Raw genomic sequence first — 15,864 nt, 5'->3', positions numbered from 1 at the left:
TATTATTATTATTATTATTATTAAATTATAAATGTTTTGCCTGCCAGCAGAAGGCCATCAACAAGGGGGCTAGATGAGCTTCCTTGGTAGGCAGTTCCAAAGACTTTTGGGTGCCTTTCGACTGAGTTTCATTTGATTTAGGCCAGAGTTGAGCTGCAGTGCCTTCACTGAATACATCTAGGAATCAGGTTAGGACCTACCACAGAGGGAGGGCTATGTCTGAGCAGTTCAAAGTACAACACTTTGAAGAGGGACTAAAACGGAATGTGATACAAAAATGTGTAGGGCACAATTCTCCAGATGTCCCTTTATTGTTACTATATGGCAGAGGTGGAGAGCCTCAGACTGGGGGGCCAAATCCAGCCTGCCTGGGGTCATAGTCTGACCCTTCAGGGTTCCCTAGATGGCTCCACCCCTTTTTGCTGGCCCCCACCTCTTTTCCCTGACCACTAATCATTTGGTGGCACTCCAGCTTTTCCCCCATCCTAAAAGGTTGAAATGCCTCTCTTAAGCCTTAGTTACTGGCAGAAAGAGCATTAAGCTAGAACATTTTGGGCCCTCCCCCTTTGGCCCCACCCACCACTGGAATGCGGCCCCCGAGAGCTTCTCCAAAATGAATTCAGCCTTTTAGCTGAAAGAGGTTCCTCACCCCTGCTATATGGGGACCGAGCCATTCAGCCCTTACAACCAACCTTCCCTTTTCCTTCTTTCTGCTTTTGTCTACTCTGTCCTGCCAATTGCATAAGCAATTGAAACTTTTACCACCTGCTTCCAGGCAGTGGCAATGGCAAACCACCCTGCTACAAAGTCTGCCAAGAAAATGTCAGCGAAAGCAGGCATCCCTCTAGGAGTCAGCAATGACTCAAGTGCTTGCATGAAAGGTTCCTTTCCTTTCCCTTTTCCACTTATTTTATTTTATTTTGCTCCTTGCATATATCTGCAGAAATTTGTGAAATTCCACACCACATCAGTATGAATAATGTGCAGTTTATTCTTTGATATTTAAAAATGTATTTTAAAAAGTATTATCTTAGAGACAAGAAGACCCGGCACATGCTTGTTTGTGGACAGCACAGGAAGTGTACCATGTCCACAATGCCTGGGTTAGTCTTTTCTGCTATTGTGTAAGTCACTGCTATAAAAACGCTAAAGAGCATGCTTCAATTTTACCCTGTGTTACAATGTTTGGTGTATTGTCTGTACTATTGTTTGCAGGTCCATGAAGAAGAAAAGACATGTCCCACAAAGGAAGCTAAGCGAACACAACTCCCTGCCATCTCCCGAACATCTTGCCCACCAAATAAGTCCTATATTATCACCGGAGGCCTTGGGGGATTTGGGCTGGAATTGGCTCAGTGGCTGGTTGAAAGAGGAGCAAAGAGGCTTGTGCTGACATCTCGTTCTGGCATCCGAACCGGTAAGCTGAGAACGAAGAGCAATGAAAAGGAAAAGCTGAGCCTAAGAGAGTTCAGATGTCTCATAACTATGGCCTCGGGGTTTTAATTTTGTTTTTGATAAAATCTGAATTTGGGCTGTATCCAGGGTTAGTCTATCATAAGTCCTGCTCATTTCAATGCATGTACTCTTAAGTAGGATTAACATTAGATACAACTTCTTGAGATGCAAACTTTTAACCAGGAGAAAGGACTAGATATGGAAATCTAAACAGTGTCAGTTAATGAAATGCAGTTGTGGACTGTGTTCCATTAACCTATCTTTTAAGATTTTGCTGTGTGAAATAGGAATGGCACTCTTGAGAAGTCATAATGGCAGTGGGTAAGAGAAAGGCAAATAGCATGTATTTTGAATTTGTGTTGTGCACTCCTTTTTTAGTAATTTTTGTTAATACAGCCTCATCTCAGACAGAGATAGAATTAGAGATGTAAAGCCAAAATAGCAATGCATTCATGTCTGATTTTATTATATTGCTGCATCCACAGAAATATTAGCTGCAAGACAGTTCCGTGCAGCTTCTGTTTAAATGCTATTTTGTCTCTAAGCAATGAAAGAGTGAACAGTCTCTCTGGATTCTTTTTATAGCCAAAAACAGAGCAGGAAGTATAGCTTTGTAAGTGCATGCAGTGTCCAATGAATCCTATTCTAGACTCCCTTAACTTCCAGGTTACCAGGCTAAACGAGTCCAAGAATGGAAACAGCTTGGAGTCCAAGTTCTTGTGTCAACCAGTGACGTTGGGACTCTTGAGGGGGCACAGCACTTAATACAAGAAGCTTCTCAGCTTGGGCCCATTGGGGGCATCTTCAACTTGGCCATGGTAAGTGACTGGTGCTTAGGACTAACATGGCTGTGAAGGTTTCTTTTCTGCTGTTTAAGCTGGGCCCAGTTAGCATCCTACAGTTCTGATGAGCCACCTTCTGCAGGTTGCTTTGGACAGGTCTACAAACAGGAAGCTATCAGTCCATATCTTCAGTGTTCCCTGTGTAGCAGCATTGTGAAACGAAAAGAAAAAGAAACCCATTCACCCTCCAAAAACTAAAGTTGTGGTGTTGGGGTTATGCTTTCATTATACTCCCTGTGTCAAAGAAAGAGGAGCAGTAGCTTTCAAATGAAGTGTTGCCCTAGACCAGGGATGGGAAACCTCTTTCAGCCTGAGGGCCAATTTTGGAGACGGCGGAGGGGGGGCGCATTTCAGTGTTGGGTAGAGCCAAAGACAATGGGGTCTTTGGCTCTACCAAAAAGGATCGAGGGCAAAAATACAAACATTACCAGCACATTGTAGTTTAAAGCTCTTACTGACAGTAATTAAGCCTTAGGAGAGGCATTTTAACTTTTTAGAATGGAGTGGGCAGGGGACTGCAGAAAAGCCAGGAAATCACCAATCAGTGGTGGTGGGGACGTGGTTATCTGGGAAGCTTTGGAGAACCAGACTGAGAGTCCAGGAGAGTTGGATTTGGCCCCCTGGCCTGAGATTCCCCATCGCTGCTTTAGATCTTGTAGTGAACAAAAGAGGATGAAGGGAAGGAGAAAGGATTATGAATTGAGGGGAAATCATGTTTTGTGAGATATTTCTTTTTCTATTAATTATTTTCATGCTCTAAATGTGTAAACAAGCAGCATATGAGAACATGTGTGACCCTCATAATGCAGCAATGCTACTTTATATTTCAACATTATCTTGGCTAGGTTTCTTAGAGCCAAACTAGGTTTTGCATGTTTCCCACCCACACACACCCGCATCTCTGTACGCTTTTGAAAGTGCAAATAGCAGCCATAGGCTGTAAATGATCAGGATCGCAGTAGGTGGTGAGGGGGAAGTTTCAGTCTTTTCTCCCCTGCTGCAGGATTGCTAATTATCAGGAACCCTCTCGTGGCTACTACTTGCTCTTAAAAAAAGAAAAATGCATCTTAATCTTGTTTGGCTTGGAGATACTCAGTCAAACTGTGGACTGATTCCACATTTGCTTTGAAATGAATGCAAGATATTTATCTTGACCTAATTGAGTGGGAAAATATGAAAATACCATTTTTATTTCCCACAGGTCTTGAAAGATGCTATGCTGGAAAATCAGACCCCAGAACTTTTCCATGAAGTCAACAAGCCCAAGTATACAGGCACACTTAATCTGGACCAGTAAGTGACATGTGAACAATGAATATGAGCTCCTGCTCAGCTTGATGATACTGAAGATGAGTGAGGGGAGGATCTTCTTGGAAATGACTAACAAAGCCTCCTCCTTTGTTTTATTTTCTTCTAGAGTAACCCGTCAAAAGTGCCCGGAACTGGACCATTTTGTCGTTTTCTCTTCAGTAAGCTGCGGGAGAGGAAACGCTGGGCAGAGTAACTATGGTTTCGCCAACTCTACCATGGAGCGCATCTGTGAACAGCGACAGCATGATGGGCTTCCAGGTAATAGTTCTGAAATAGTTCTTTCAGCCCTGAAGAATCTGTTTTCTGAGGAAACAGATGAATAAAAATTCACATGGAATTAAGCGTACACTGCCCAATACCCCCTGTGCACTGCCAAATCCTTGTGCTCATAACTGACCATGTTCTCATGCTCACCCCTTGCCCCAATCCTATGCCTTTTCTTCCGCCACATCTTCTGTAACAACCACCAAGCATTCTCTCTTCTTCCCTAGGCCTAGCTGTACAATGGGGTGCCATTGGCGATGTGGGTGTCGTCTTGGAGACAATGGGCAGTAATGATACTGTGGTTGGGGGAACTCTACCCCAGAGGATCAGCTCGTGCTTGGAGGTTCTGGACCACTTCCTCAACCAGCCTCACCCAGTCATGTCCAGTTTTGTCCTGGCAGAAAAAGTGTTGACAAAAAGCGATGGAGGTAGCCAGAGGGATCTTGTGGAAGCTGTTGCTCACATTCTTGGTAAATATCATTGTGGATAGTTAGACCTAGTAATGATATGATGCTCTATTTATTAAGAATCTTCACTGCAGAGCCTTCCGCTGTGGCAACTTCCTCTCATAGCAGCAGCTGGAAGACTTGCAAGGGTGCCATCCATCCATCCCAAACAGGGGTGTGCATGAAAAACGTATTTATAATGGGTGGTATCTGAAACTGTCACTCTGCCTCTGCTAGCTCTGTTGTTCTAGTGGAACATTCTGCAACACAACAAGAACTAACGGTTTCTAAATAAACACAAAAAAGAGCAGAAACACTCATTTTCAGAATGGGGCAAGTCAGCGGAATGCCATTCTGTGCTGACTTGAAATTAATTTTTTGTACCCACCATTTTGCACACAATCCATTGCTGTTGCTACATGAGGTTGTTCAGTTCCATTGCATTGGATGTCCTGGCTTAGATTAAGCCTCCTACACATATATTAGTAAAGAAACAAACCTATTATTTACTGGAGATGTCTTCAGAGAATGGGGGAGCATCTGAAAAACGTTGCCAGGTTTAGGGTGTAGGGCGGAAGTGAAGGGTGCTATGTTGCAAGTGGAGAAATCTGGGTGCAATACAACAGGCAGGATTTGATGTGGGAGGATATGAGGTCAAAGGAATGCACAGGAGTGTCCTATGGCAATTTAAAGGTGTGAGCCTGTCACCTCCCCCATCTTTAAAACATGGAAGAAGAGGGAGAAACGTAATCGAGGCTGTAAAACTGGGCCAAGGGAAGGATAGGGAGAGGCAGAGAAGGAATGGAGTGACAGAGAGAAAGACCTATGCATTCCTGCAATGATGTGAAGTCAACATGTTTGGCTCTGGCTCCACCCACTATTGGATCTAGGTCTGCTCGCCATTGGTTGCACCCCCCACCCCCAATTGGCTTTTCTCTTGGGTCAGTGGTCTTTTATAGGAAAAAGGTTCCCCACCCCACTCCATTCCATGATAAGGGATAAACAGATACTGATATACAGAGGGGACAAAACATTTAGGAAGAGTTCAGGAATTTGGCTGAAAGTAAGGAAAGAATTGGTCTACACTTTGAAGTAATGCACTAGATGCAGTTAACCCCACCACCACCACCACTCTTATAAATATGACCTTCCCCTGTCCTGAGAGATACCATGTTGTTGAAGAAAGGAAGCCTGCAAAGGAAGTGCTAACAGTTTGAAGCAACCATCCAAATGGGTTTGTCCAGATATAGTTAAACTTCTATGTCTTTTTCACAGGTGTTCGTGATGTAAACAGCCTGAATGCTGACACCTCCCTGGCTGATCTGGGTTTGGATTCCTTGATGGGGGTTGAAGTACGCCAAACCCTGGAGAGGGACTACGATATTGTCATGTCGATGAGAGATGTTAGATTGCTTACCATTAACAAACTACGGGAATTTTCATCCAAATCTGGAGCCACAGATAGTAAGTTTGTCCAGCTGCTCACACTTTGGAGTTGTGATGCAGAAGATGGGGTGTTGATAGGAGCTGACAGAACTGGACATGGGGCCCAATACCACAATGTGGAGCCTAGTCCTCCAGGGGCTCACACCTGTCATGGGTGGGAACAGCTTACGTGTTATCAGTAGAAAGATTTTTCCTGGTTATTGAACCACATTTATCCTTTCTGCCTGATCCTCCAGGGCAGATGAGGACTTGAACTATCCAGTCCTCCTAGATGAGAATCAGAAACATTTGATAACATGGAGTAAAACTTGGATATTGGGTTGTGAATTGGATTTCCTGGGTACCTGTTTTTGCAGTCTGTGAAGGACTTCCTCTCTCAGGTTCAAAATTTAGGAGCAAAGAAGACATGACATGGGACATCCATGATTAGCATCTCCCATGAATTTTTGTAAAACACCTTCAAAGCAGCCACACAGAGGTTTGCTAATTTGATTGGGGCCACAGCACTGGGGGATTTTCTCTTGAGCTCTTTTGCTCCTCTACACACTCCTTAAAGGGGAGAAGAAACTGTATGTATTTTTCCCTCTGTGGAGCTAATTGCAGTTTGGGCAAGAGCAATCTAGATCAAGGATATGGTACAGGAGGAAAGGTTTAATTGCCACCCTCACTTCCTCTGCTGTGGCCTCGATCTGAATCCCAGGCCCATCTCAACGAAAAACCATATGAGGTCCTGTTCTCCAACCACATCTGGTTTCGTCTTCAGTTCCCCCAGAGGTTAAAGCTTTACAATATGATGGAGTGAGTCTAAGCCCAAACCAGCCTAGAGTCCCCTTTTAGGTCATCCTACTAGACTGACTGTAGCATGAACCAGCCCTTTCCAATGACTTGTTTGTTTTTAGCGTTAATCCAGGAGACAAAAGCGGGTCAGGCTGAACTACCCAGGGTGAACGTGAATAGCCTGTTGGTCAATCCGGATGGACCAACGGTGATGCAGCTTAATGAGGTGAAGACCGCCGAGCCTCCTATCTTCCTCATCCACCCTATTGAGGGATCCGTCACTGTCTTCAACACCCTTGCGTCTAAGCTCCGTATTCCAAGCTATGGACTTCAGTGCACCAAAGGTACATCTGTTACGTGCATCTCATGAGTCTAAACCACAGTGCAACATTGTCAGTGTAGCTGGAATCAAGCTCGGCCTTTCAGAAAAATCTCAAGTTGCTGAATGTGAGCATTGTGTCTCCAAGCCTAAAGAAAGGTATATGAAGAGAATTCATTGCTAGGATACAAAGATTCCTTTGAAACACCCACACACACACACAGACACACAACTATTTCATTAATTCAGGACAAAATCCAAAATCAAGACAGTGGCTCAGTTTGGACAACACATTTCTTAATGGTGGTTTTAGAACTCCACAGTGGAGTTTTTACACTACCATTGAGAAATGTATTGTCTGGCGGGAAAACTCCACACAACACTGACATATTTTTGGGGGGGGGGGGGGAAACACTCCATGAGGAATATCTACACTGTGTAGAGGAGAGTTCCTGTACAACCATTGTGTGACGGGCTCCATGGAGTTCTCCATTGCGTTGAGTTGACTTTTCCCACTGGCTACAGAGTTCTCCCTTTTTAAAGAAAAAAGAAAAAGAAAAGTACATATGATGGAAAATGATGGTAATCTTATATACATGGGGTGTTTTTGTTTTCACGATGTATTTTCTGTTCTGTTTTGTTGATATTCACAATAAAAAAAAGATTTTAAAAAAGCCGAGAAAGGAAGGGGGTGCTGCTCTAGGAGAGCCGCCAGGATTGGTTTTTTGCAGCAGTAGCTGATAGGATACCATTGGGAGGACTGGGGACGTGAGAGGGCAGAGGAACTGTCAATCAAACACTAACTTTTACTCAACTCCACGGGAGCCCACAGTCATACAACAGCGGAGCTAGAACATGTAGTGTGGGGAGGGCCCCTTAAAAACTCAACAGCTGAATGGAGCTTTCACACTGCGTTGACTAACATGCTGTCTGAACTGAGCCAGCATGTTTCAAAGCGCAGGACCTGAGATTTCTAGCACTGTATGTAGTGAATGTCCTCTTTATTTTAAAGAGGAAAAAACAGTTAAGTGGGCTTTTTTTTTAACCACAGAGTCTGGATTGAATTTAAACATAGTTCCTTCTCTCTCCTTCTCTGTAATAATTCTGTTAATGCAATGTCTCTTTTCACCTACTATCTCTGTTAAAAGGGTTTACTCCAGTTAGCCACAACTAGGCTGGCAACTGTTACCCCGAGGACCTTTTCTTCTGCCACCCTTAGACTGTGGAATGGCCTGCCGGAGGAGATGCGTCAGCTTAAAGCTCTCTCAGAGTTTAAGACAGCCGTAAAGACTAGTCTCTTCCGGAAGGCCTACCCAGATGAATTTTAAACCTAAGAATTTCAAGATGCTGTGATTGTTATTTTAATATTGTATTGGTTTTATATGCTTTTTAAACTAATTTTATGTATTATATTGTGTTTGGTGTTGTTCCCCACCTCGATCCAGAGGAAGAGGCGGGTAATAAATAAATAAATAAATTATTATTATTATTATTATTATTATTATTATTATTATTAGATCTAGATTCTAAAACATCACCTTTTTGAGATTAGATACAATTTTGGAACTGTAGGTTTTTGAATTTTTGAATTTATTTCTGTTCTAGAATTTGGAGAATCTTGGTAGTGGGTTGGTGTTTAAAGCACAGGATTCTACACAAACTGATTGCGATCTTCCAGAGCCTCACTCTTCTCCTAACTTTGTTTCCTCTCATTAGCTGCTCCCTTGGACAGTATACAGAACCTGGCATCCTATTACATCCATTGCATAAAACAGGTGCAGCCAGAAGGCCCATATCGGATTTCTGGATACTCCTTTGGTGCCTGTGTAGCCTTCGAAATATGTTGTCAACTCCAAGCTCAACAGAATCCCTCCCATTTACCCAACAGCCTCTTCCTGTTGGATGGTTCTCCCTCCTACGTAGCAGCACACACACAGGTAAGAGATTCCAGGCCAATCTAGCTACAAGATCCACTGCAAAGAGACTGCACTTCCATGAAGGAACAGCAGGCAGCCATATTGCAGGTTGACAATAGTAGACACATGTGTTTTGCTGCATGAGCATCTAACAATCCGTGTGTAAGTTGCACTGTATTTCCTACTTACAGTGTGAGTTGCACTCTATTTTCTATTCAACCAGTTTCTATAATGCAAAGTGGAGACCTTACTTGCCTAGACTTTTCAGTGTCATATCACCATCTGGCATGGGTAGACATGCCTGTTCTATGCCAAAATATACCAATTAGAAAATCATTCCAAACCATCCATCTGAAGATTAGCAGTTACTTTTCTCCTTCTCCATTTTGGGGATTTTCCCAGTGTTTTAGTCAACTGTTCTTCAACATGGTGCTAAACATGCTGTTCTGTTTCTAAGATTCTTTTAAGAAGATCTTATCTTATGGTCCATCCTGTCTTCCAGAGCTACAGAGCCAAGCTAACGCCAGGAAGTGAGGCTGAAGCAGAGACTGAAGCATTGTGTGCCTTTGTTCAGCAGTTCACTGACGTGGAATACAATAAGGTAATGTTCTTTGGCACGGTTCACAGCATGCAAGAGAAAATCTTTTGCTCACACCCATTTCCCTCTGGACAGTGCACCATATCTTGTAGTAAAGCTTTGCTATTTCTATGGCTTGCAGTTGCTGGAGATTCTTCTGCCTCACCCAGATTTGGAAGCTCGTGTGAGTGCTGCTGTGGACCTGATCTCTCAGAATCACAAAGATGTCAGCCATGAAGTACTCCGCTTTGCTGCTGCTTCCTTTTACTACAAACTGAAGGCAGGAGACAAGTATCTACCAGAGTGCAAGTATCACGGCAATGTGATGCTACTGAAAGCAAAGACCCACAACGAGTATGGAGAAGGCCTTGGAGGAGACTACAAGCTTTCAGAGGTTAGTCTCATTGACAGAAGGAACGGAAAGGCCTTTCTCCTGTAAATACGCATCATTCTCTTGTAAATGTGGCTCAAAGCATCACCAGCTGAAATCCTAGATCTACTTATGTGTCTAGAATCAATTATGTCCTATTGAAACCAATAAAATTAGCACGTACAAAAGTTTGCTTCTCACTGAAAACTGAAGTCTTCCAAAGATCATGAAGTTTAATAACTTACTCTGTTCCAGTCACATCTAAAAGATGAGCCAAGTTAGTAAGCTGGTGTGTAACCTTTCGTACTGAAGGGAAACGTAGGAATCTGCCTTATACTGAGTCAGACTATTGAACCATTTAGCCCGGTATTGTTGACACTAACTGGTAGGCATGGCTCTCTGGGAAGAAACCCTACCTGGAGAAGCCAGGGATTGAACCTGGAGCCTTCTGAATGCAGAGCGAGTGCTCTACCACTGAGCTATGCTCTCGCTCCTAATTTCCAAGAATAATCTACAACTTTTTGTTATATCTCCCAACAATGCAATTCTCCCAGACCCTCGAAGGAATTGATCGTCACATGAAAAAGTGTCATGGCCCATGTAAACAATGTGCAGAAAACCGCTAAGTGGAAGGAATCCCTGAAATGAAGCACCTTTGATTGATTGATTGATTGATTACATTTTTATACCGCCCAATAGTCGAAGCTCTTATCTGAGCTACGTTGTGAGGGATTTCCTAGTTTGAATAATGAACAGGAGGAGGTATTAGGAATTTTCTTCTCCTTCTTGCCACTTGTGCAGCATTTGTAGTCCTCTCCCATCCCTGTCAATCTACACTGTGGCCTTAGCTAGACCTACCTTATAGTCCGCGACAGAGGAGGGAAGATCTCATGTTGTGATTAACGCGAGATCCCTCATCCATTTACACGTGAGGCGCAATGACCTCAGGAAGAGTGGTGTCACGCCTGCCATTTTTTTTTTAAAGAGGAAGGAGCACACGGACGGTCGTGCGCTAAAAGTAAGGTTTTTTTAAATTTTAATTACTTTTCCCTCTCCCCCCACCCTAACCCCGATGGGCGCAACACTCCTGAGGAGCGCTGTGCCCCATCCACGGCTCGCGGCTCCACGCAAGTCAAACCATGGCAACGGGCCACACGTTCCTCGGTCTTGGGCTCAGCCCGGGACCACGGAAAAAGCGGGCCCAAAAGGGAGGGCTCTATCCCAGGGCAAGGGAGGGCTCATCCCTCCCTGATCCCGGGATCCCCTGTAGACGCACAGGGACGATCCCGGGGTTCGCCCCGTGATAATGCCCGATCTAGCTAATGCCAGAAACTACAAACATATATGATGTCACTCCAGTTATTGATTTCTGTGAGTATTTCCCTGGTTTATCAAGCAGCAGCAGCAGCAGCAGAACATCCAGTTATGGGAATGCTTCTCTGAAAGGAAAGGAGACTTAGGCCTTGCTTGATGCGTCTTCCATTGTGACTGATTTGAGCTAAAGAGATCTTGTAAGAGAATGTGAAAAGTAATTAAATGATGCGAAGGGATTTTAAGATGAACTGCTCATATTATTTTGTCTCCTAACTGAAAAGAGAGAAGGCATATGAAACTAAAATGTATGTGTAATGTTCTCTTCTATATCTTTGTGTCCTATGCAGGTCTGCGATGGGAAAGTTTTCATCCATGATGTTGAAGGGGACCATCGCACCTTCCTGGAGGGAGATGGCGTCGAATCAGTTATTGGGATCATTCACAGCTCACTAGCAGAACCTCGGGACAGTGTTCGAGAGGGCTAGATACTTCAGACACTCTGCTGGCATTGCTAGAGAGAAATCAAAGCTACCCTTATGACAACCCCAAGGAACTCTTCCTGTACTCCATCATATTATCTGCTCTGCAGCCAAGTCTAGGAAGTCCTATTGACCAGCGTGTCTGTCTATCTGTCTGTCTGTCTCTCTCTCCCCCCATCCCCGTACAGTGACAATATTGTTGCACTGTTGCAAGGACCTACACTGATGGCAACAATGTACACTATTTGGCAGTATGAAAAAGAATTAGGAGCAGGCTCATGTGTGCGTGTGTGTGTGTGTGCGTGTGCTTTGTATTGTATTGTATTGTATTGTTGTCTAGAAGTATTCCAAAGGCTAAGTGAAACTAACCAAGCCCAGTGAGCATAGAGGGAAGCTGCAACTGATTTTGGAGACCCATTTGTCTGTGAAGAGTCAGTCTGTAGCGATGTCAGTAAGTTAATTCCATTGAGGCTTTTTTGTAACTATTATTTTTAATTTGAAATATTCTAGGTATTTATTGCATCTTTACTTCTCTAGGGGCTCTCAGTTTTAATTTGGTACTGATTAAATAAAAAGGACAAAATACTTCATTGTGGAGGGTTCCCCGCCACCATTGCTGGTTGGTTGCCTCTTCGTTAGAACCTTCATCGTTAGAATCATGTGGTCATTTAGAGTGGAAGGTAGATTCGCAACACAAATAACACTTTTCTCTGTGGAGAGATGGGATTGCTTCTGTTGCCAGTCCCTCACTAAGACTCCTGATGGAAGGGATTGGTACTTTTGAGCATGGATAGTATGTACTTCTTTGCAGGGCTTAGAGACAAAATATTAGATTATTTCCCGCGTCCATCTGTTGAACGCACAGATTAGGCATATGCTCAATGTAATCATTTCCCCAAATGCTTTCAGTCCACCCCTTTCATTCCCTCATTTGCAATTTGAAGGATTATCTACACTTGATCTTAGCCAAAAGGCCAAGAAACAATTCAGACTTCACAGGGCTTCTTGTTGACAAGATCCCAATTTAATTCTCCCACATCTCCTTCCTTCAAAAAACAAAGCACTGTATGAGTTCTCAGTGGCTGTCTGAAATCCCTGTGTAAAAACAGGCAAAACTGGAATCCAGCAAGCATTTTCTTACTTCTTCTATATTGGCTTGTAGGGGAATCAGTGCATCTTTGCTGCACCAATGATACAGAGGAGGAGCAACCAGCGTCAAGCAGGAGTGCTGTGCCTCTCCAAACTGCTTTAGAATCCAGTTTCTCTGCTGGGTTATTTTACCAGCACTGGAGAGCATAGAGACTGCACACACATTCCATATTTATGCTGGGAGTGAGTTGGCTAAGCCATCCTCTGTGGACAAGCAGCTGGGTGACTGGTTTTAGTACTTATTTTAAGGGGAAATTCCTTTGAAATCTGAAATGTGAAATGAAACATTTCCAGATCAGTCCTGTTCTATTGTGTTTGCTTTCTTTTGTTTCCTTCTTTTTTTTTTTTCATTTTTACATTCCTTTGGTGAAAAAGCTCTGGAGTGTCCTTTCTTCTGTGGCTCTCCTGGAATTAAACACAACTTAAATACTGCCCTTGTTTCTCGTGTCTGTTATTTCTACCTTCCTTGCTCCTTTACGTTCACTTGACTTTTCTTTCTTTATGGGTGGGGGCGGGGGAAGAGAGATACACCCAAATTCCTTCAGGGTAGTGTTGTTTGGAGGCTGCAAAAAGTGTTTCCTGAGCAACTTGGGCTGTGGCTTCCTCTTGCTTTCATGTCTCAGGCAGGTGTAATCAAATAAATGTGCTGCTTGACTGGAAATTATGTAATCTTAAAAGTTCCTCTTAGTTCTGGCTTCCTTTATAGTTTTTGGAGCTCATTAATGCAATTTCCTTCATTTCCCCTTCAACAGAATTGGACTAATCAACCATGCAGGGCTGTTTTGAGGATAGTCAATCCATATATGAAAACTGCTATTAAGTGCTAAGGATTTACAGGGCAGGTGTGGGGTGGGAATCTTCCAGAGTTATATTTGTGTAGGTTTAATAACCCAGAAACAATGAAGTGAAAATGGAGAGTGGGCTGTGTTTGGGAATGTCAAGTTGTTTGCAGAAGCTAATCGGTGTGTCACAGATTAGTAATAAATTTATTTAATTATTTTATTTATTTAAAACATTTATTGGCTGCCTTTCAGATCAGAAGCCCTCCCAAGGCAGCTTACAACAATGCATAAAAACAGTATAAACATTAAAAGTAATAAAAGCATAGTCTCAGGTGTAAACAAAGAGAGAAGCCAGTCCAGTCCAAGGTCATACATGGAATCCAAATAGTGTAGTAGAAGGCAGGGCTGAGGTCAAAAGCAGTCCAGAGGTTGATCTACAGAAGTCAGTTGTGCCAAGCGGGAAAGCCAGTCAGGAGGTGACTAGGAGGGTGGTCCAGGTAGATCATCTAGCTATACTTTTGTATCTGGTCGCTCTAGCTGTACTAGAGTGACCACATACAAAAGAGGGAAGGGCTCCTCCTGCAGCTTCAACTGTAGTGATGAAGATGGAATTTCACCAGGTGCTGCATGCATACTGTACAAATGACACCTGCTGAAATTCCCTTTTCTATACAACTGTTAAAGATACAGGAGCCCTGTCCACCTTTTCATATGGTCACCCTACGCAGAAGTCCATCCAGATTCATCAGTTTCTGTGGGGGCAGACCATCAAACTTGGTTTTCCAGCCTGTAGAGGTTACAGGTGTCCTGAAAGTCAAAACTGATCAAATAATGATCTGTCCATGCCAACGGAGTCAGTACTGTTCCCTCTACCCACAGATCATTTTCTCCCAATCCAGCCCAGAAAACCAGGTCCAAAGAGTGCCCTGCCACATGTGTTGGGCCAGATATTACCTGAGACAGGCCTATGATTGACACACAGCCATGAAATCCTGAGCCACTCCTGACAAGGTAGCCTCAGCATGAATAGTAAAGTTTCCCAAGAACACAAGCTTTAGGGTCCTCAAGTTTTTCTCAGTCTGCTCAGGCAGGAAGACTGTTGGATAGCATGGTGGACAGATCCCATTCCTGTCTCAGGTGCCTAACACCAGGTACAGACCCTCAAAACCAGCTGACTCTTGGATGTTGTATCTGACCAGGCGGGTAGAATCTGTATGAAGCAAGGCTACCCCTGTTCCCCACCCTCTGCGCAACACTACAAGTATGGTGGCCCCAACATCCTCTTCTGCTAAACCTGCTGATCGCATTCCAGGCTGGTGTTGCTCTCTATTGCAACATTGGCACCCTGGATGAAGTTAGCCATTCCTGCTGCTGTTTCTGCATAATTCAGCACTTAGTGCCTCACTTTAGTGTCCCACTTAGCAGAACACCAAGACACAAACAGAGAGTGCCTCTGGCTGCCATGCCCTAAATACCCGGAGGGAGACAACAGAAGGTGGAATTATTTAACAGTGTGATGTGGCTGCAAAAAAAGCAAATGCTATTTTGGGCTGCATTCATAGAAGTAGAGCTTCCAAATTGTACGAGGTACTGGTTCCCCTGTATTCAGCACTGATTAGGCCTCATCTTGAGTATTGCGCTCAGTTCTGGGCACCACGCTTCAATAAGGATGCAGACAAGCTGGAGAGTGTTCAGAGGAGGGCAACAAGGATGATCAGGGGTCTGGAAACAAAGCCCTATGAGGAGAGGCTGAAAGAACTGGGTATGTTTAGCCTGGAAAAGAGAAGATTGCGGGAGACATATCATACTTCAAATACTTGAAACGTCACACAGAGGAGGGCCACAATCTCTTTTTGATCCTCCCAGAGTGCAAGACATGGAATAACGTGCTCAAGTTACAGGAAGCCTGATTCCGGCTGGGCATCAGGAAAAACTTCCTGACTGTTAGAGCACTACGTCAATGGAACCAGTTTCCTAGGGAGGTTGTGGGCTCTCCCACGATAGAGACATTCAAGAGGCAGCTGGACAACCATCAGTCAGGTATCCTATAAGGTGGTTTCTTGCACTGACCAAGGGGTTGGACTCGATGGCCTTATAGGCCTCTTCCAACTCTACTATTCTGATTCTATGAGCATCACATCAAAAAACTATACAGAAAACCTTTAGAAACTGGGCCTACTAAAATATATCCACACCAACATCCAGAAAGCAGTCATAATTAAAACATGTTAAATTGTCAGGAAATTCTTGAATCTGTAAAAGACAGCATGACTTGGCCAAGTCTGTCATGTCCATCTAGAAAAACAGCCATGAGTGAGAAAGAGATGATGATGATAATTTCATAGCCGAAGTTCTTTGGCCGGTTCACAACAATTCAGAAAAAAACAATATTAAATCTGAACAGTTTCTCTCAATGA

General features: G+C 43.6%; 1 protein-coding gene across 1 annotated transcript in view; it reads left to right on the top strand.

Annotated features, from left to right (window-relative positions):
• Positions 1-13,097, top strand: part of FASN (fatty acid synthase) — a 67,726-nt gene extending 54,629 nt beyond the window's left edge. Inside the window, exons 33-43 of the mRNA XM_063120192.1 lie at positions 1,216-1,417; positions 2,122-2,273; positions 3,499-3,590; positions 3,715-3,866; positions 4,100-4,342; positions 5,594-5,782; positions 6,664-6,885; positions 8,577-8,797; positions 9,279-9,377; positions 9,496-9,747; positions 11,385-13,097. Coding sequence (XP_062976262.1) covers positions 1,216-1,417; positions 2,122-2,273; positions 3,499-3,590; positions 3,715-3,866; positions 4,100-4,342; positions 5,594-5,782; positions 6,664-6,885; positions 8,577-8,797; positions 9,279-9,377; positions 9,496-9,747; positions 11,385-11,522 — 1,962 coding nt within the window. The 3' untranslated portion in view covers positions 11,523-13,097. The remainder of the gene's footprint in view (positions 1-1,215; positions 1,418-2,121; positions 2,274-3,498; positions 3,591-3,714; positions 3,867-4,099; positions 4,343-5,593; positions 5,783-6,663; positions 6,886-8,576; positions 8,798-9,278; positions 9,378-9,495; positions 9,748-11,384) is intronic.
• Positions 13,098-15,864: the final 2,767 nt, after the last annotated feature.

Source organism: Elgaria multicarinata, chromosome 3, assembly GCF_023053635.1.
Source record: "Elgaria multicarinata webbii isolate HBS135686 ecotype San Diego chromosome 3, rElgMul1.1.pri, whole genome shotgun sequence".
NCBI classification, from domain to species: Eukaryota; Metazoa; Chordata; class Lepidosauria; order Squamata; family Anguidae; genus Elgaria; species Elgaria multicarinata.
This window is presented reverse-complemented; position numbering and strand designations above follow the sequence as displayed.